Source organism: Anoplophora glabripennis, unplaced genomic scaffold, assembly GCF_000390285.2.
Source record: "Anoplophora glabripennis isolate ALB-LARVAE unplaced genomic scaffold, Agla_2.0 scaffold235, whole genome shotgun sequence".
Lineage (NCBI taxonomy): Eukaryota > Metazoa > Arthropoda > Insecta > Coleoptera > Cerambycidae > Anoplophora > Anoplophora glabripennis.
Genome location: NW_019416402.1, coordinates 611,653 through 634,232, shown reverse-complemented (window position 1 = coordinate 634,232; position 22,580 = coordinate 611,653). Strand labels below are relative to the sequence as shown.

General features: G+C 31.0%; 2 protein-coding genes across 6 annotated transcripts in view; both read left to right on the top strand.

The window, feature by feature from the left end:
• LOC108909254 (carbonic anhydrase 7-like) overlaps positions 1-9,432 on the top strand; it is a 35,023-nt gene extending 25,591 nt beyond the window's left edge. For 2 of the 5 annotated variants that reach the window (XM_018713522.1, XM_018713525.1), the window contains exons 2-5: positions 732-842; positions 909-1,085; positions 5,624-5,880; positions 9,056-9,432. In XM_018713522.1, coding sequence (XP_018569038.1) covers positions 732-842; positions 909-1,085; positions 5,624-5,880; positions 9,056-9,382 — 872 coding nt within the window. In that variant the 3' untranslated portion in view covers positions 9,383-9,432. Of the gene's footprint in view, positions 1-562; positions 843-908; positions 1,086-5,623; positions 5,881-9,055 lie in introns of those variants that run through there. The other 3 variants (XM_018713523.1, XM_018713526.1, XM_018713524.1) reach the window with 2 other exon arrangements.
• A 951-nt stretch (positions 9,433-10,383) lies between these two features.
• Positions 10,384-11,169, top strand: LOC108909251 (signal recognition particle 19 kDa protein). Its single transcript, XM_018713517.1, has 2 exons — positions 10,384-10,547; positions 10,608-11,169. The coding sequence occupies exons 1-2, from the start codon at positions 10,480-10,482 to the stop codon at positions 10,996-10,998; spliced, it is 459 nt and encodes a 152-aa protein (XP_018569033.1). The 5' UTR covers positions 10,384-10,479; the 3' UTR covers positions 10,999-11,169.
• The last annotated feature ends 11,411 nt before the right edge of the window (positions 11,170-22,580 follow it).

Sequence of the window (22,580 nt, the reverse complement as noted above, 5' to 3'; positions counted from 1 at the left end):
TCTGACGGTGACCCTAAATTTGACCGTGACCTTCACCTTCAAAAACCGCACTATATCAATTTTGGCAAAAATCGGTTGATTTTTTAAATCGCGTCCGCCATCTTGGATCCGCCATCTTGGACTAAAATTCTTCGAAAACAGATTTCAGATTTGTAGTCAGCGACCTCAAAACCCCCCCTATACCAAATTTGGTGTAAATCGGTTAATTTTTTGGAACCGCGTCCGCCTTCTTGGACTAAAATTCCTCAAAAACAGATTTCAGATTCGTAGTCAGCGACCCCAAAAACCCCTCTATACCAAATTTGGCGTAAATCGGTTAATTTTTTGGAATCGCGTCGGCCATCTTGGAAAATGGTCAAGGACATATCTGAACGTAAAATTTTCCGCTCTTTTCATTTCCGCGGTCAAAAGTAGGGCATCCCATTTGAAAAAATTAACTTGACCTTGAAATAACCTTGAAGGTCAAGGTCAATGTCAAATCTAGGGTCACCATTGAATAGCCAGAGAAAAATCCTAAATCTTTTGTCTGAATCATTTTTCCTCAAAATGCATTTTTCGAAAGTTATTGTGCTGTTTCCATACTTTTGGGACACGTTGTATATCAAAATATGTCATTATATGACATTTCTGTCAGAAATTTAAAAATTAACTATTCAAAATTTTGGTTATGGACTGGATTTCTTCTATTATCGGAGATACCGATACTTCATCACTTTGCTTTATTGTTGTAGCTGTGGTAATTTTAGGAGCTTTATACCTTTATGATACTTTCGCAAATAGTAACTCACTTTGCCTGTCCTACGACAATAATTTAAATAATTATGGGTATGGAGATTGTGGTGGTAAGTCATTCGGTTTTACGATAATCGCCATAACTAGAATAATTGTTTTATCAAAATTAATTGCAGGACCGTCGTCGTGGCATCAAAAGTTTATATCGGCCGGAGGCCAAAGGCAGTCTCCAATAAATTTAATCGCTAGGGGAAGCATATGCATTCCTTCAGAAACTGTGGATCCCTTGGTATTTTCCTGCGAGTTCCATGTGCCTCCATGTGAAATGAAACTTTACAATACAGGACACAATGGTAAATTGGTAATTATTTATACATAACCACCATTATTAAAGTTTTTAACTTAATGGATGGAAAATGCGCTTTTGTTAAAATTTTAATAAAACGATTTTTAATTAATAATTATTCAGTGAATTCAATAGAACCTTTTTACGAATGCGCATTTCCTTTTAATTGGTCATCAAATCCATCAGGCTTGGAGACCGATATAAGTCGTGAAAAGTAAATGGTACCTAATCATTGAGATTATGATACTGTTGTTGCCTACGAAGTTATTGTTAACATTTGATTCTAAAACAATAAATATCACTTGAAAAGATAATTTGTTTTGAATAAAATAACAAGCTAAATAAGTAGCAGTAGAGATGTTTTAAAATCTTACGAGCTCTGACCTTCATATGCACAGAAACATAATTCCGACCGTCGCCTAAATTATTCTACATCCTAAAAACATTGCACCTATTATTCACAGTCTCTCTCGAGCTCTAGCGTAAACAAGCCTTTGATCCGATTACAAATATCATAATAAAATGCCCTATTCTTTATTATTTTAATTTAAACAATAAAAATATATATAACGAACGTTCGCCAGTTGACTTTATTGATGCCCGAGCGCCTTAGCTCATTTCTAGTTGTGATGAGGCACGTGGTCTAATTCTGAGTCAATGTTTTCACAACGTGCTTATTAGAAGAATTATGGGGATACGCCACGCCTTTCGCGCATTTCGCGGCTCATGAGATATTAAAAGATCTCTACTAGTTGCAGCAATTCAGAAAGTAAAAGGAAGGCATTTTATTCTTCTTTTTCTTTACTTTTTCTTTTCTTGACTTAATTATTTCTAAATCTGATTTGTGTATTAAAAACGTTGAAGTATTAGATATTAGTTTCTCAGATCATAATGTGACATCTTGTGATATTGCATTAACCTGTAACGTGCCTAAACCTATTGTAATTGGGAAGCCTTTCACCGTGATGCTGCTAGTATAGATTGGAATCAAATTTATAATATTAATTCTTTGATTGGTAAAGTAACATTTTTTAATGAATCTATTATGAGTTTTTTCGACAGACATTCTCCATTAAAGAAGCGTACTTTTAAATCTTCTAAACAAAGAGAACCAGGGTTTACTGATACCTTATGGGAAATTAGAAAACTTAAAAATAAGGCTTGGCTAATATTAAAAAAAGTAGAAATGCTGCACATAGAAAATTTTTTTTTGACATTCGTAATTATTACGGTAACGGTGTAAAGGGAGAACGCGCTGTTTTTTATTCCTACAATATAAATAGAATTAAAAATAACTCAAAACAGTTATGGTCAAAATTAAAATCGTGGGGCGTTGTAAATGATAAGACTAAATAATGAAAATGTTCCTGGCGAGATCTGCAATGCTACTCTCATTAATAATAATTACTTCATTGACTCTACTCCTAATTTAAATGTTTACCAAGATTACATCTCTTACCTTTATAATTTTAAATATAAGAACAATTTACATTTTACATAGGTATTATTATGGACCTTCAGCCTTCAGATATCAATAAAGTTCAAGACATTATAACGAAACAAAAATCTCATACAATGGGTTCAGATGGCATTTCTGGTAAAATGCTTCAGTTATTGGTTAAATGGGTATCCGCGCCACTCACACACATAATAAATTTTTCATTAGAGATTGGCAACAATAGAAAGTTACTTGTATTAGACTATTACCAGAGAATACTATATCAACGAGAAGCGACAGCAAGGCTTTCTGCGTTAACAGTTTTCGTATGCGCATGCGCGAATTGGGTTGTGTTGTTGTCAGTTGTCAGTGGCTGTCAGAGCCGTCAAATATAAATAGAAGAAACGAGTAATAGTTTTTTGGCGGTGGACAGTTGTGTTGTATAATGTTAATTAATAGTGGATTTATTTGTATTGTATTTCGTTTCCATCTACAATTAGAATCAACTTGAAATCAATAAAATGCATGGTTATTATTGTGCTTTTCGCGATTGTTCATCCAAAACTGGTGAAGGATTAACCCTTTTGAGATTACGTAAGGATTAGAAAGGTAATTATTATTATTATTATTTTAAGTACCTACCTATAAACTGTAAATCAGAAAAAAGTATTTTGATTTTTAAAATAATGTGGAATGTTTTCTTGTAATATGGTATTGCATAAGTACAGAGAATATCTTTAGGAGAATTTTTATTTTTGTTTGCAGTGCTCGAGTGTGGATAGAAACTTGCAATTGACTCGATTTATTGCCTAGGATTGTGGATGTATATAAGAATTATAGGCTTTGTGAACACCATTTAGAAACCAAATATATTGGTAAAGGGAATGTAAGAATAACCTTATTGCCAAACGGAATACCTATACAGTTTCCTCAACTTAGAAATGGGTAAGAAGAGCTAGAGGCAAAAATTGTGGAAGATTGTCCTAAAGAAGTTATAGCATTGTCAGCTACCTATTTTTAAAAAAACTATTTCAAATATTGCTTGCAGTAAAATATTATATCTGCTTAATAAAAATATTAGTTGTAAAACATCTTGTTTTATTTTTCTTATATATTATACCTAATTTGTCTACATTTTACCACAGTTATCATTGTATTATATGAATAACGTTTGATACTGATGCAGTTCGTTCAGTGTACATCTATTCAAAAGTGTAACTTCTCTCAGTGTAAAAGTTTGTGTTTCTGTCAAATCGATCGACTCTAGCGTGACCACAAAACATTAAAGGAACCGCCGATTCTGTCGCTTCTCGTTGTTATTGTGTTCTCTGCTATTACCAAAAAAGAAAACTTCAAAACAGTTGAAAGTTCTGCATCCAATCAGTATGCTCTCTGTTCCTCTCAAAATTGCTGAATCTGCTATTTTTGATAAATTGTTTGAATATTGTGTTGAAAATTCAATAATTCCTATAAATCAATCAGGTTTTCAGAAGGGGATTAGTTCTTCACCATTATTGGCTAATGTAACTAATGACATTTTGACAGCTATCGACAATTCTCTGATTTCGTCTCCAACTTTACTGGATATGACTAAGGCATTTGACTCAATTCACATCAATTGCCTTATTGTTAAACTTCATTATGGTATTTCTAGCAATATATTGTGCTAGTTTTGTAATTACTTATACGGTAGAGAACAGTGTACTAGATTAAAACAGATTCCTCGATACTAACATCACCTTATAGACCAGCTGGTTCTGGTATTCTTCAGGGATATATATTAGGGCCACTTTTGTTTAACATGTTTACAGCAGATTTGTCGAGAATTTGTTTGAATTGTAAATTAAATATGTACGCTGACGATCTACAACTCCTTTATAGTTTTAAGCCTTCTAATTTAAATATTGCCACAGCAGTTATTAATAATGACTTGCAAATAATTCATGACTGGACCATAAAAAATACTTTATTAGTTAATCCTAATAAATGTCAAAACAATCCATTTGGAATATCAACTCAATTACGAGGTCTGGACAATTTTACCGTTTTCATTAACAATGAAAATATTTCTGCAGACAATGTTAAAAATCGTGGTCTGACATTAGATTCATCGTTCTTATCTAAAGCTCTTTTTAAAGCTTTCTTATCATTAAAACAGTTGCAATGCTTTAAAAAGTATCTAAATCTTCACACCAAAGTTTTACTTAACGATTATTTAATATTATCTCACTTGAATTATGGTAATGTTGTATAAAAATACAAAATTGTTGCGTTCGTTTTATTGCGACTGTCCTGCAGTTTAGTCACATAACTCCATATTTACGTCCCTTCAATTTGTTGAGCATGTCTGAGAGGAGACTTATTCATTTTGCCAGTTTTATACTCAACATTTTAAAGAATAACAAACCTACATATTTATGTGATAAAATAAAATGGAGATCTGAAACACAAACTAAAAATTTGATATCACCGAGTAGCAAAGCGTGTATTCCTTCCCATAAAACTGAAAAATTTTAAAAATCATTTTCGTATTTAGCTTCTTATGTTATTTTGTCAGTGACAACCGTTAAACATATGTTAAAAAATAATATATAGGTTTTAGCTGTAACTATTTAACTGCGTTTTGTTTTTATTTTTGTCCTTCTTATTGCTCTGTTTATTATATTTATTTGTTTTTAATTTGCTCTCTTTGCCGCAGGAGGTGTTGTAAATCAACTTTGTTGATACACTTTCCTTTTGTAAAAAACGTTGTTTATATTTCTTTTTTGCAATAAATGTATTATTATTATTAAACATCTTGCTAAAAATTAAAAAAAAAATAGTTTGCCTTAATTGTTTTTTTTTAAATTGTTGTCTTTTGTTGAAATCATTGAACAATTTTGAGAAAAACCCTATTGGCTGATGTATCAAAGTGAGACTTCTATACATAAATATTAGTTTTTAATAAACTAAATATCATTAAAGTAAAGCTAAAACTTTGATGTCTCAGTTTTTAGTAATTTTTTTTTAATAATGTAATTTTATTTTTATATTTTAATAATAGAATACATTGATAAAATAAGATGTAATTTTGGGATCTCGTTAGATTTTTTCGATTTACTTTTCAGTTGTTATTTATGCGACTTGGGGCAGTGGCAAGAGACCTATAATATTTGGCGGTCCTTTAACCGATGAGTATACGTTCCTCAATATTAAATTTCGTTGGGGACCAAATGAAAACGAAGGCACTGAACATATGATCAATGGTTGCAGATATGCTATGGAACTACAAGCCGCCTTTGCAAAAGGTGTGGCCCAGCAAAATTTCGACATTGTAGAGGCAGCCAGGAGTGGGTCGCTATTAATATTAAGTTATATGTTTATGGTAAGTACCTACTAGAGTTAATACTAAAGAGTGAAAGTCAGTAGAGTCAAACTGCGTACAAAGACCTGTTTTATAGGTAACTATTAAATCATATATTTTTCAAGAAGGCAGACAAACAACATGTAGATATTTTAAGAGGTGTTTACTAAGGTAGTTTTATGAAAAAAACTTCAATATGAGGCTTAAATGCTTAGTTTTCAGTACATACACAGGGTGGTCTTAATTAAACTCTGAAGAGTATTTTTAAATATTTTCGAAACGCACATTTTCGAAATTTAGTACATGTTTAGTACATGGCAAAATGTTTTGCCTTACATTACAGTGTATTTATCACACAAATCAAAAAATCATAAATTTGTAAAAGTTCGTGGATTAATAATATGTTGGGGATGTCTTTTTTCATAAATGCATCTGCATTACAATGCCATAAACTTAATGTATATCAGCCTTTTCAGCATTTATAAAGCAAATATCATGTCACATATTAAATGTCATTGCTACAAAATGTCTATTAGCATAAAGCAACTTTATACCTACCGAGCTATTCTACGTCTGGCGATTTTTGACCTAGTAAACTGTTCGCGAAATTCGTTAAAAATTTGTAACGATTGTCTAAAAAGACTATCAACTTTATACAATAAAAATCAATCATGGGATTTAAAACTTATGTCAGATTAATATAGACACGTAATGCAACATACAAGCATGTATCAAAATTTTATAGAATGTAAAAAAATTAGTACTACTGAAACATTATTAAAAGTCACTTAAAATTCTAAAAAATGGCCAGTAAAATAGAACCACTTCTATTATATTAATTTCTTGGTCCATTCACTGGAGCTAGTAAATTTACCACTGCTTCTGTATTACATATGCCAATATACTCGTATGTATGACGTGGTCAACTTTTTGATTTATTTATTGGAACAAAAGCGGACAAATGCTAAACAATTCGTTTCAAGTTTAGAAATTTGATTTCATAAACCATTTAATTTTTAACTGGCTGATGAAATATTTTAGTACATGCAGAGTACATAATTTAATAATAATTTTATATCTCCGTTAGTCACTTTTATATTTTATCTGATTTACCGTATAATTTAGCGACAGACTGTGGGATCAAATGCAAATAATGTTTTTGCACTGATAAACATAAGAGTACTTAATGTGTTTAAAAACGAATGAGAGAAAACAATTTAGACGCGTTGCCACTACCTATACCTACATATGTACAGTACATACAGCCACTTTTCTAGAACCGTCGACAAAACATAAAAACAAGCCGTCTTCCTAATTGTATCTATACGGAATTATAAAAGCTTCTCACAGACTGTTCCCTGATTTTCTCTATACTCTAATATTTTGTTATGTATTTCTTTACTCATTCACCTTTGCTCAATATTCCTACATAGGGTGTAATTTAAGTATGTATTTGGGCTATATACATACAAATTAGTTGTTAGCCTCATAGTTTGTTATACAGTATGTCCACAGAAAAGGTGCTGAGTAGGAAAGACTTTCTTATTTTTCATTTTATCGAAAAAAGTTACTTTTGATTGAAAAAATTTTACTGGTTCTTAAAGTAAGATTGGAATAGAAAAATTTAACGTTTAAAAAATTGAAAAAACTTTAAATGATACAAGAGTAAAGTTATTTGTAAAGATGTCAAAGTAAGTTAGGTACTAGGAAAAGTTGTTCAAAAGTAAAAGGCAGTCTCTAATAATAATTTTCGACAAAATCGGCCTACTTGTATTTATTTGTAATCACCTTTTCTGTGGACTTACTGTATACAGGGTGTTTCGCATAAGAACCGACACAGGGCAGAGGAAAAGTTGGCTATGAATTTAAACGTCAAACTTAAGGATCAGAAAAAAAGTTGGAATAAGAATAAATTAATAGAAAAACAAACAACTCGAACAAAAGAAATAACATACAATTTGTACTGATAAGTTATAAAATGATCACCGTTCTCTCAGGCATAATTTTATTCTTCGTCGAAAATTGAAGTCTATCCAATCCAATGGCCAACTTTTGAATTTTTGATTATTTAAATATAGTAAGCTACAAAAGCATTATTAGTTATTCGTGTTTTTGTTGAAAACGACAAAGTTTTTTGAAAACTAACAAGAATAAGAAAAGTTTTAGAATTAAATTCCTCATAAAATAAAGTAAAAATTTTTAAGTCTCCCAGCGGGTTAAAAAATTCTGTCACATTTTAATAGTACATCATTCCGTATCAACCCTTCAAATTGCTTCAATTGAACTCTACTTACTGTCGATTAATGCACTTGATACACTCACACCGTGTACCAAATTTGGTTTTTCAAAGTTTAAGTATAACTGGAATATTGTTTTTTTTTTTCGAAATTTGACACCCCACTTTCAAAGCCTATAACTTATCAAAGATGCAGTAGTATAAAGGTAAGTTACGTTAAATCACCTAATTTTGGGTTCCCCTACATGCCCTTGACGATTAAATATTTTATTTTTTCTAAATATTACGTCAACATTTAAAATAATCCACTGTAAATACTAGGTTACTGGATCTTAATATAAAATTTCAAATTTTTTCTACCAGTAAATAGATTTAACATCACAAATACTTATTTATCCTTAAGCTAATAAGCTAATATACAGGGTAGCCCATCGAAAACGTACCGCAAGGCATTACAGGGTAGTAAAGAACTTTTCGGCAAAATCCAAAAACAGGTCAAATTTGTTTCTGAGGGGAACAACTTTTGGCTCAAAAAGCATACCAAAATCTTCAACCCCCTAAGTGGGGGTGCTATCCCCTAAATTTTTTCAAATGGGAATGGGGGTCAAGTGGGGGGTCATTAGAAAGGGTTTTTAATTCTCTATACATCGATTCTTACTTTTTGAAAATCGATTCATTATTTTAGAAAATAAGCATGCAGCTTTGAAAATACGAACAATATTTTTGACGAGAAATGCGAAAATCCAGATCAAATTCAAGGTCACCATCGGATAGCCAGGGAAAAATCCTAAACCCCTAGTGCTTTACTTTTACCCTACACCTTTAATATGCCCAGATATCCTGCCATTCCAGTACTTTTGGCCCACCCTGTATACTTACTACTTATATACTTATTTTAGACTTATGTTTATCAATAATTCTTCTTTGTGGAATGTAATGTTGCATTTATTTTTTTTGTAGGTAACACCAATAGATAACCCTTACGTGGAGCCCATTGTATCAGCCCTACGCTATATTAAATACCCAGGGGGCTGCGTCTCCATTGAACCAATAATTATATCCTTACTATTACCAGACTTTTCGAGAGATTATTACACGTATATGGGATCTATGACATTCCCTCCATGCACAGAAGGGGTAAAGTGGATTGTTAAACCAGAGCCACTTCTAATTTCTTCGAAACAAGTTCGTAAATTTAGAAAACTGCACGGACTTGGGGGGCCAATACTTATGAACACCAGACCTGTCCAAAACGTTAACAATAGGGAAATTTTTTATTATGATTAATTTATCAAATTGACTTTGTGCTAATAAATATATATAATATTTTGTTATGATTAAATTATTTTCTATATTAATTAATAATTTAGGAGTAGCTCAGGACAAAACTTTAGTTACGCCGACACTATGATCCTTGTCTTCCAGAAAAAAACTATGTTGAGACTTATTCCAGTACATAGATATATATAGAAAATATTAAAATTTATGTCATTTTATTATCCAGTCCAAGCTAGATCCTTGGTGAAAAACTGAAGAATATACACTTAAGCATGCAGTACCTATTCATATGACTGCAGGTTTCAGCTCATTAATATCAATATTTTAAGAACACTTAGTTGGGTTATAAAAAATGTAATGCATTTATATCATTCCTAGTCCTCATAAAGTATGTTTTTTATGTATTTATGCTTTGACTATTGTGTATATAGTCAAGGATTTATGTAAATTTCTTATATCAATTTAGAACAAGAAACGCCCTGTAGAATTGTAGCCGTAGAATTAAAAGACAGCCTATATATTATGAGCTGCTGCTTATAGCACGTGCTTATATTTATTGTTTGGATTTATACAATCTAAATAAATAAAATAAATTAATTGCTTTCAAAAAGAATTAACACAAACTCGATAAAATTATAATCTGTGTTTAGTTATCCACTGTATAGTTTGCTACTTATAACTCTTGTGTGTTTAATGCTCTGCTCCATAGATGACGGCACCTACTTAAGATGAAAGCTTCCGACAGCGTTTATATGTCAGAATACTACTACGATCACTGAACAACAAAGATAAGTTATTTTGATATGAATAGAATAATTATTTAATTATAAACCCTTAACATATTAATTTTGTGCTAGTATGACAAATATGTTGTGTGCTTGAAAGCATAAAAATTTATACTTCTTGAAATAAGTAAATAAATTAGTTATAACAGTACGGGATTTACATAAACGTGGCCATTATAGTTCAGTGTACGTAGTGACGTTTGAATTGAAGTTTGTCAATTGTCAGTTTGTCACTGTTTTACTGTTTTGTTGAGAACTAATTGTTGATGTTGCTGTACATTTATATGAATTAATTATTGTAATAATAATTAATTTAGCAAGATGCAATCACATAGTGGTGTTCCTATTCTTCAATGGAGTCCTGACAAAAAATACAGCGATAGGGAAAGGTATTATAAATATAACCTAAAAGTAGGGCATATGTTATTATTTTAAATATGTTCTTGTAGGTGGATATGCATCTATCCTGCATACATAAACAGCAAGAAGACTTTAGCTCAAGGCAGAAAAATAGCAAAAGAAAAATGTGTTGAAAATCCAACACACCAAGAGATTAGAGACGTCTTGGTAGCAGCTGGAATGAAAGTAGGTGTCGAAAACAAACTCTATAGTAGAGAAAGGAGTAAAGAATTACAATACCGTGGTCGAATTAGAGTACAATTAAAGAATGACGATGGAAGTTTGTTTAATTCAGAATTTCCTACCAGGGAAAGCATTATGAATCATTTAGGAGAAATGATTCCAAAACTAAAATCTCGACTAAATAAAGGTGCCGGTGAACAACCTCTTCAGAGTACTGGTAGTAATAAAGGAAAAGGTAAAGGCAAGGGACGAAGATAAGACTTACAAAATTCCATTTATTTTTCATTTCACTTTTTTTTTTATTAAAAATCAAATTATATTGTAAATTGTCTATAAATTAAAATAAAGAGAAATATATCTACTAAAATGTCATAAATTCCATTAAGAATGAAAAGATTATAAGCTTTTACATATGTAAATCCAAAATAATTAATTAATTGATGAATTACAGCAAACTGATTTACTCTATACTGTTTTAATTGGTGGCATAGTAGACTTCTTCCATCCAAAATCTGAGGCATGCCTTGCGATATATTTTCAGTAGTATTTTCCTGCCCTTATTTTACTTATAATTATGTAGTTACATCGGTTTAAGAGTCATATACTTTTTCTTTTTAAATACTTAAAAAAAGATTTGATTAGCTCATTTTTTTAAATTTAAAATGCTTTGTACCTTGTGTTAAAAGTACGGAGGTATTTTTGGCTAAATGGGAATTTAAGAAAAAAAACTTTCTGAAGGTCAATGTTTTGTCTCTTTGTTGAGACATCTTCAGAAATATCAGAAAAAGGTTTCCATAATACTATTCCATTGAAAAAAAATATGTTCTAGTTATCACAGCATTTGTATGTCATAATAAGCATTTATTCATGTCAGCCTTTACAGGATATGAAGCGTCAGTAGGAATACAGAAGAATAAAAATTGAAATACAATTTAACAAAGTTTGTTTTAACGGTTGTCATAATTGTAAAATTCCTGCAAACTGTAAAAACAGTTTTGTAAGAGGAATGAGCGAAGCTCCCTACGAAATTTATTAATGTTTCTTTCTTCTCGTATCGGTGTCGGTAAATTATTAAATATCGTTCCACAGAGATAGAAAGGCCCTTTCTTATCCATAGTTAAATTAAATTTATTTATCAGTACGTTGTGTTTCCCCCTTGTATTATGATTATGAACATTGACATGCCTTGGAAACAGGTTACTATTCATTTTGATAAAAACACTTGCCTCATATATGAGGACACATGGAAGTGATAAAATTTTATCTCTTATAAGTGTGGGGTGACATGATTCCAAGGGTTTCAAAGAAAATATTAACCGAATGATTTTTTTTGGTAAATAAATACTCTGAGTCACAACTATACTCCGCGGTCGAAATTATAATGAGTGACTAAGACATAATATAAAAACACTATTACCGTAATGCGTATAAAATATAAAATGATTTTTATATGGTTCAATATTATTTATCTTTGTGCCGCTCGCTACGCACATCGATAGAATCTATAATCGTCTAGAGACCGAGTTACACTGAACGTCGATCTATATTCTATCTCTGTCTTTTGCACTTGGTAGGGAATAGGGAAATGCTTTTTTAGTGGGTGTAAACGGACTTGATTTAACCCGTCCTGAGAAAGTCATAGCATCAGCGTAGACGAGAAATTTATAAATTAAAAAAACACAATTGGGACGTTTTAAAATTCTGTAATAATTAAAATGGATCAAAGTGCCTGTTATAGCAAACCGTAAAAAATATTAGATGTTATGTTTTATTATCTTTTTCATTATTTTCTATATCTTGTTGCCTTTTACGCAGACACGCTAATGGATTTTCGTTCCCGGCACACTTCATCCCCCTTACTAGTCCAAAAGCTAGCGATGAATCACTCTCTATAATTTCGACCGTGGATCCCCAATAAATTATTAGATATTTCATATGAGAGTAAGCCAGTGCAAAATATATATATAGTAAATATTGTCTATTCATACAACCCTTCAGATTTCTTATGGCAAAAAAGGCTGATTTCATTTTGTTTAATACATGGTTAATATGGTTGCTCCAGTTAAGATGTTCATCTATATATAATCCTAAGAATTTAGAATATACTTTAAAATAAAAAATAACAAAGATAACTGGGGGTGGTACTTAAACCAGTCACACTGCACTTATTCTATTGTCTGCAATTTTGATGTGACATGTTAAATTTTGTCATTTTTTATCAGTATCTTGCGTTGACAAGTACTTATATCTAGGTACCAAGTGTTGTATATATACCTACTTACCTCAATTTCAAAAACAAACAGCTGCTTTGTTTTATAACAAATTACATTTAAGTAACTGTATTTAACACAGTACATATTTATAGTATACAGGTGCTCGTTAAGTACGATAATACAAAAGTTGTTTACTTTAGAAAGTTCCTATGAATTTATGGATGTTTTTGTGATAGTGTGTAAAAATTTGTGAAAAACCTCTATAAATCACACAAAATCCATTGTATTTTTGAACTTACCCACACAAAAAATAATGGCTACCTTTGGTAGGTAATTCCATTAAAATTGGTTTATTTTCACCCAAGGAAGCTTTGCTTAAATTATGTACCATTATTTAGGGAACACCCTGTATATTTATTTATCCGAGTTCTGATCTTAGATACAGTTAAAATTGTAGAATCAGATTGTAAATTACTGACATAGAGCGCCATTTAACATGTCTAATGTTGATTTTAAACGATAAAAATGAAAATGTAAAAATTGCATGGTTTTTACACTCAAAAGGTTTAATTAACCACAAAAATCTATTGAAACTTTTAATTGGATCGATCACTGGTCTTTCTTGTTATCAGTTTTATTTTTGGGTCCAGGAAACTTGAAGTAAGGTCTATTCAACATTGAATCACATTTTGAAACTTGAAATTTACTGTCTACTCTTCTCGTTATGTTTCTAAAGGGTTCTAACAATAAACTTTGCGTCAAAGTTCAACGGGAGTGAATCAAAATGGAAGAATTAAGTATTAAGTACCTACAATATTTCAATCTCCTTAGTTATTGGGCTTTCTGATTTTAAACCATCTTTTTATAGTAGGGTCCTTTGAATTTACTACAATTTTTCTTTTTCTTTTTAATAGAAATATAGTTGTTTTAGGTATTTTTTGTTAAACACTAGGTAGGTATATTAGAGGATTAATGTAACTGCATTATAAAAATCAATTTATTGGATTTGCTATGTACCTAGGTACCTAAGTACTGGGTTGTGGTAAAGTAATGGAAGGACTATGGCATCATGGAAATATTTTTAAAAGGAATGTATTGAGTATTTCGTATATAAATATAATACAAATGCCTTATAAGAGGTGTTTTGTACTTCTGGAATATATCAAAATTTAATAAAAGTCAATTTTATATTGATATCTTTTTTGCATTTCTTTGAAATAGTTGCATTGCTTTCTCAATCATTTTTAATCACTATTATTTGACACACTTAATTTCTTGGGTAAATTATCTATAGATTTATGTATATATTATTATATATTGTATGTAAAAGTATATATTATTATATATTTTCAGTACTCAAATATTACCGAATGTGTTACAACTTTTTAAATGTAGTAATTATATTGTCCTATGAACATGAAATCATATACAAGTCATGTAAATTAAACAAATTTATTAATTTTTTGTATTATAAAGAAAGCATTTTACAAAACTGGAAATATATATTTATAATAATCAGAATTAAATTTAATCATCTCTATCATATAAACTAGGATCTTGAGTTATTAACTCAAAACTGGAGTTCTTGCTCGTTATATTTCGACTTGCTCCAACAATTGCAGATGAATGGGAATTAGTTCCACTGATCCCTAGAAAATTAACAGAATTATATATTTTTTCAAATGGTTCAATCTTTTGATTGTACTAAACGTTATAGGGTCTATGGAAAATAGGTAGATAATTGATTTATTCATATTGCTTTTCTGCAGTGCTACCTAATAGGTAGTTAGATATTTGTATATTATATTTTGTTTCATTTAAGTTATGATAAAATACAAGAGAAACGAGTATTTTCATTAAGACGGTTAATTAATGAAAAGATTTTAAAATTTGCTATATTTTATCACGTTTGGTGCCACTAGAGTTTAAAGGTGAGTCCGCTAAGATTTGGGACCCATCTAAACTATTAGAATTAATATTTCTTTTATATAAATATCAATATTTAGCAACAAATATGTGTTAGGTGCCCCAACCCAAAATAAACCTTAAAAATCGCTGAACCATGTCAAATATGGTTTTAAAAGGGACACATTTTTACAGAATACAATGAGTCTAGTCCCATCCCCTACCCTCCAGAGTTACACTCTTAAGGACCAAATTATCAAAGAAAGTTTATCTTACTATAAGCTTAGCATGTGATTTGTTACAATTAAAACGTACGAACGCCAACACATTTTAATATTCTAGTTAGTTAATTCTAAAATAAATTTGCTTTGATAATTTGACCCTAAAAGACAATTAAATAACGAGGGCTAAATGACACATTTTAAAGCATCTTTCGATTGTTAGCACTGTTGTATTTCATATTTTATTTGATCGATTTTTCTCTCTAAAGGAAAATCAACCTAAATGATGGAATGTATTGTTCAAAATGACAAAGTGATCAGTCACGTCACTTAATCTTAACCTTTTAGATTTCTCTCTGTAGGCCATCTGAAATCTAAAGGCGTTTGTTACAAAATACGCTTCTCTCCAGGAAAGAAAAGTTCACGCATGTCGGTTGTTGGCTACAAATGTGTTCAGAAATGTTCATACACCTACATTTTGAAAACAAACTTTTGATATGGACTGCTGTGACAGCCACTTAGATCCCATATTTTTAATTTATTTAAAAGGTTTTAATCTATTTCAAATAAATTCACATTTTTCTTTAAATCCCACTTCATTTTAACATAGCAACAGGAAGAACGGCTTACCTGTTTTTCATACAAAATAGGTAACAATGTTATAACGTATATAATAATAACCAACAAAGCTTTGACTGTGTGTTGCATATACATTATGTGAAGGATAAAAAATTATGTAAAAGATTATAAGGTTTGTTAAAAAATTGCGCGTGCTGTACCTTGTCTATAAAGGGTTCTTTTCGTGTATTGGTAGGTAGCACTGCCAGTGCCATACCTGGCAATTTTTAGGCTGCTGCCATCCTTAGTTTGAGTTTGACGAGTGAATGAGTAAGACTTACCTCAGTGTTTTTGACGATTTTTTGTGTGGCGAAATATCAATCACAGAGTTTGTCCGAAATTTTGCGTTAAAAACGAAAATAAGTGTAGCGAAGCGTTCAAAATGTTAAAGAAGACCTTTGGCGACGGTGCTATGTCGCAGTTACGAGTTATTTAAACAATGGTATAAACATTTCAAGAAGACCAAGAAGACATCGAAGATGACGTGAGGTCTGGGCGCTCTAGCATATCCACCAATGATCAAAACGTGGAAAAAATTAAAGAGATTGTGCTTGCTAATAGAAGAATCACCATCAGAGAGGTTGCTGAAGAAACAGGAATTTCATACGGCTCCATAGTAGTTTTTCAGGTCGCTAATACCGAATTTGCAGTAAAAAATCTCACATTCAAGATGGCTGACACAAAATGGCTGATAATCACGTTAATTTATTGAATCTAATTGAAATTTCGAGTGCCTCTGGTATTGAGATCGCGTAAAACGTCGGAATTTGAGGTTTTTGAGGTAATTATTATTAGCAATAATGTACGAAAGGTGCGACATATGCGTATTTGGAATGACTTCCTCATTTCGAACGAAACAATTTCGAAACACTATATTGAAGCTTATTCTTGTTATAAAGCTTATTCTAATTATTTAGCTTATTCTAATACATATGAGTCATTCACATCGTCATCATCTGTCACATAACCGTCAGAGCATGAAAACATTATCACCATAGCTTTGGTTGAAAAGTTTTTTCATTTTCATCTATTTTGCACCTTTTTAAAAAATGTTGTTGTAAAATGATGATTTGCGCTTCTAAATTCGCGTGGAATTTTCCTTTCGAAAATCGAACAATTTCTTTTTTCGTGCACGTAATTTTACTGGTGCTTGATCCTGTCGAAAATGATAAATTATAAATTGAAAGATCATAGATAATAAGTTCATGTATAATTTAAAAAAAACTAGCTTTTACTGACGTCATTTTATTTTCGTATTCTTCTCAGCAAACCCTTTCATTTGATACCCATATCATGGGGTTGCATAAAAAATAACTGGTCCTCCATCTTTGGGAGTCCGCCATATTGGATTTAGAATGACGTCATTTAGCTAACCATGCATTGTCATCCAAACTAAACGTGTATGCGAAATTTTAGCTCAATCGGTTGGGGATAACGGTTTTAAAATTCAATAGCAAGATTGGAGTTTGTCCAACTTTTTCGGAATTCCGACCACTGTGCGCTCATGCTAAGCAATTTTTACGAATGTTTCAAACCTAAAACGAGTGGCAGCAAAAACAACATAGTATAACCATCGTTAAACAAACGCTTTCTGACGTAGTTGATGACCCAGACTTGGGTATATGGCTACGATGTCGAAACGAAAGCTCAATCATCTCGATGAAAGTTTTTTGAAGGGCTAAGACCAAAAATGGTACGTCAAATCCGGTCAAATGTTAAGGAGTTAAGGTACCTACTTTTAACTGTTTTTTTTCGACTATAAGTAGCAATTTGCGTGCGGCAATCAGGAGAAAACGACCTGAACTCTGGCAAGACAACTCGTGTATTTGCACCACGACAGTTTTTGGTGAAAGATGATGCCGCAACCACTCTATTCTCCAGACATAACCCCCGGTGACTTTTTCCTATTTCCCAAACTCAAAAGGATACTAAAAGAACAATAGATGAGATAAAAGCAAAATCGCAAAACGAACTCAAGACGATACCTAAATGGACGTTCCACCAGTGTTTCTCAAACTTTGTTGGCACAAGTGTGACATAAGAGGAGGGCCACTTGGAAGGGACTGGATAAAAATTTAAAATTAAATAAATACCTTCTGAGAAAATTAGCAATCAGTACCTACCTGTGTCTGCCAGTGTCCATAGTGTTCATAAGTTATCAACTTTGACTTTATAGAGAGGTACCATTCTTATTTGTAACGTTTTAGATATGAAACTTATGAAAGGAAAGTATAACTACAATGTTAATAATTTAATCTAGCGAAATGTAAATAGTTATGGCACTAAAGTCACTTGTTAGTCTCTAGAAAGTTACTTAGGTATTTCAAGTAAGAATATTTGCTGGTATTGTCATAAAACTAGTCATCTTAGGGCCGGTTTTCAATATTTGGTTAACTATACTAACTTAAGGTCAACCGTCATTCTATTTTCTTATGTTTTAGTGAAGAAGCAATAATTTTCTGTTAGCAGGCAAGGTTTTAACAAAGAATGAATTTATAAATTCATGTTTAATTTTTTTTTCTTTCCTTATCTATGAAATCTTCAATATAAAAAGTATCTAACAATTATAGTTAACAACAGATTGAAAATCCGGCCCTTAGGTGGATAACTTTGAAAACTACTATAAAAGCTTTTGTAGTAAAAAAATGTACTGCAGCTACCGTAATAAGATGATATTACAACAATAAATAAAAAGGCATCGAAGACCATTGTTTGATTTCATTTGATAAGATTTAAAAAAAAATAAGTTTATTTGAATTATCTTAAAACCTTTAAAATACAGCAAAAATAGATATTTTTTAAAAATCTAACATTTTTATATTTCCATATGCTAGATGATTCATGAATTATGTTTTATAATTATGAAATGTAGATTAAGATACTAAAGTTTGGGTGCTTTTTATAGACTACATTTATCTACTAGGTTTTTTAGACACTTGAAAATGAATCACTATGTAAACATTTAATAAACTTAGAATTTACTTCAAAGCAACAAAATGTGGATAAATTACTTACATTTTAGGCTGGAAATATTTATGGCCTTAAAGCCTAGTAGGTATACATGAACATATATCACGTCGCGCTTTCATCTCAAAATTAAAATGAATGCTTTTAAATTTATATGAACACACGACTAGAGAGCGCGTTTGAATAATATTAATTATTGTTCAGTCATGAATAATAATTAAGATTTTCCGAAGATTATCTCAATTTCAGTAAATGAATGTACAATCTCTCATTTCAGTATGAATCTGCGTAAAGTTAATTAATAAAATGGAGATTAAATTGTATTGTACTTTAAACTCCGTGCTCTAAGTAATTATTATTGCTATTAGAGAAAACTGTAAAGCTGTAAAAGACCGAAGAAAAGCAGAAGTAGAACAAACTTCCCGGTTTGTAACATTAATCTCTAACAAGAAACTATTGGAATGTCATTTGTTAACCCAAACAATGAAACTGTCACGACTTACTTGGTGCTGCTGCTGCAACATTGGGGGCTGCAGTTGTAGAACCAGCGGCTCTGTTCCTCTGTTTTTCCTGCATCTCTTTTTGTATCTGTCTTAAGCGTTCCATCACATTCGGCCGGGATTCGTCCGGAAATCCCGCCCGTTGTTGCAAATGAGGTCCCGTTCGGTTCCAGGGTCTGCTTCTCCTTCGTTCACTTATTCGTTTTTGGAGATCTTCGAGTCTAAATATTAAAATCAAATTTAGGAGCGTTCCGGGATTTTCTCAGGGTAATATTTACTATAGCAATCGTCATTTATGATGAGATTTCAGATAAGGGTACGCCAACTCGTATGAAGTTGGTGGGAGAAAAAAATAATTATTTTGGATAGTTGCCTACCCTCAGAAATAAACTAATGTCGTCCCTCATGTTATATTTTTTCAACAAACTGGTCTATAATTCTTTTTTTATCACTTACTTTCCTGATATGAAATTGGAACAAATTGTAGACATGTAAGCCGTGGCTCAGAAGAAACGACTTTGTAAAATATATGAAAAAGTCTCATTCATTTGTCCAATTTCGGTTGATAAATGAACTCTATTAGTTTCACTTATTTTTAACTTGTTTCTACTTATGTTTTTGCTTCTGTTGTTATCACATGACCGTTGAGCTTAGGCAAGCAACATCGCACGGCTGGTAGTGTTAACTAAAAATCCCTAAATCTTATCGTCATCAACATTAATGATTCATTTACAATGAATTATGACAAATTGTTATTCTACGCTCGAGATAAAGCGATCGCTGATTGGTTGAATAGACTCTCATGAAAAATTATACCAATCAGTAGCCAGTGAAACAGAATGTTTTGTTTTATTGTAATTTTGATCTTATTGTTTTAATAATTTTTAATTTTACATAATTTAATTGCCAAACGTGAGGAAATAAAATTATTATACAAAAAAATATATGCTGGTCACGTGGCTTGTAATCGTTTATAAAGGCTCAGTATATATAAAACATTATTGCGCTTCAATTAAATAAAGTCTGAACTAGATTAATAAGTCGGAATTTTTTTACAATCGTACAGTATATGCTTACATTTTTTCTCATACAAATATGTTAACAGAGGCAATAATTAGATGCAATCTGTGTGCAATCCTAAATCTGTGATCGTCTAAGATCATTTACAATAGGCGGATGACAATATTTAAAGGGGGGATCATAAGTTAATTGGTTTAACATGCAATTTCATAATAAATGACGCTCGCTTATAGATTTATTTCTCTTGAAAATTGTTATAACTAATAATAAAAAACATTTTAAAAGTTGGATGGCATCTTACCATTAATAAATTTTCTTTCAAATATTTGTAGACATATGTAAATCACCCTCTTACCACATTTCGTAAAACATGTATATCGGGGTACTATCAAAAAATAAATGTAGTGAAAAAACGGTTTGGAATTTATGTAATAAAATATTTGGTTCCAAATAAAGGAAGTGATAGTTTATTGTATTTGCTTTAAATATTTTTATTGGCCTATTAACAGTTAATGTATTCTCTATAATCAGACGCAAGATTATAGAACTAAAGGACACTTATTGTCAATACAGAGTCAAATGGAAAAAGAGGAAGTGGAAGGAAGAGGGTTAGAATGATGGGAATGAATATATGTCAAGTAAATAATTCTCATAACTCTACTTATACCCTTCTTCATTCAAGAAATATGTGTTAGTTTATTTTTGAGGTTATTTCTGTTTTCCATTTTTTTTTCAAAATACCTCAAAATGAAAGAAAAACGGATTTATGGTAGCAGATACAGTGTTAAGGACAAAAACAATTTCTTCATTATCGAATGAATATTTACCTTTTTTGTATACAGTGTGGTTGTAAATAAGTGCGAAATATTTTAGGGGTTGCCGAATACAAGGGTTAATATTAATGACATTATGATTGGATCACCCTGTATATATCTTAACTGAAGAAATACCTTGTAAAAAGCATAGATAATTGTAGATTCAATGTACACTATTTACCTATGTCAATTGCTAGAACGTCATTGTTGTTCATTGTGTGAAAAAAAAATTGTAGTCGTCAATAAGATATATTTTATCAATAACGACAAAGTTTTTGTCAAAAATATTATTTTAACAGGATTTCATTTTGATGATAGTTGCATAGGAATAGAAATATTTAACATTATTCAGGTTATACAGGGTGTTTGCACATAAGTGCGAAATATTTTAGGGGATGGTTGCCGAAGTTATTTTGTGAAAAAAGTTCATATAAACATAGGTCGAAATATGCTTGGTTTCCGAGATACAGTGTTTAAATTTTAATTTTTTATTTTTTTTTTTAGTTATTTCAGTTTTAAAGATATTGACTCGAAATCTGAAAAACGTTTGGGAGGGATAAATGTCCATTTTTTGAATATTTCTATTTGCATCAGTGGGGTTCGTACACGAATGCCACAATCTTTTTTAATAAAGAATATAGTACGCCACTGACTTTTCCCGTTTTAATATTTTTTTAGATGTCCGCCATCAATTCTAAATGAAATTGGTCTCTTCAATTTTTTTCGTCGGATGCATCGTTTTTGAGGCAAAAATAAAACATATTTTATTGCAAGTTGTGTATTTTTAATTTCGAAATAAAATACAACCATCAAATTTCGAGTCATTATCTTTATAACTCTTGAAGTAATTAATAAAAATAAATTAATAATTTAAATTTAAACACTGTACCTCGGAAACGAAGCATATTTCGACCTCCGTTTATATGAACTTTTTTTACAAAATAACTTGGACAACCGTCCCCTAAAATATTTCGCACTTATTTGCGAACACCCTGTATAACCTGTTTTAGAATAATGTTAAAAATTTCTATTTCTATGCTACTATCATCAAAATGAAATCCTGTTAAAATATTATTTTTGAAAAAAAGTTTTGTCGTTATTGATAATATATGTATATCTTAAAAGCAAAGGATATTGACGACTACAATTTTTTTTTCACACCATGAATATCAATGACGTTCTAACAATTGACATAGGTAAATACTATACATTGAATCTATAATTATCTACGCTTTTTACAAAGTATTTCTTCAGTTGAGATATATACAGGCTGATCCAATCATAATGTCATTAATATTAACCTTATATTCGTCTTAAGAACGGCAGAAAATTGAAAAAAAATTGAATCAACCTTTTAAAAATAAGCAAATTTCGGCGCACTACTACGCAACATATTTTATGACAGGGAACGTGCGAACGTTGAAGCGAAACAGCTGATTTCCCTAGTGGTGTTGAATTTTACAGACCAACCTCGACATTATGTGTACCTCAAAACATTTTTGGCAGATTTGCTATCAAAATTAAAACACGATTTGTCGACAACACTTTTTTCTAAAATAAATAATACTCTATTTTACATAA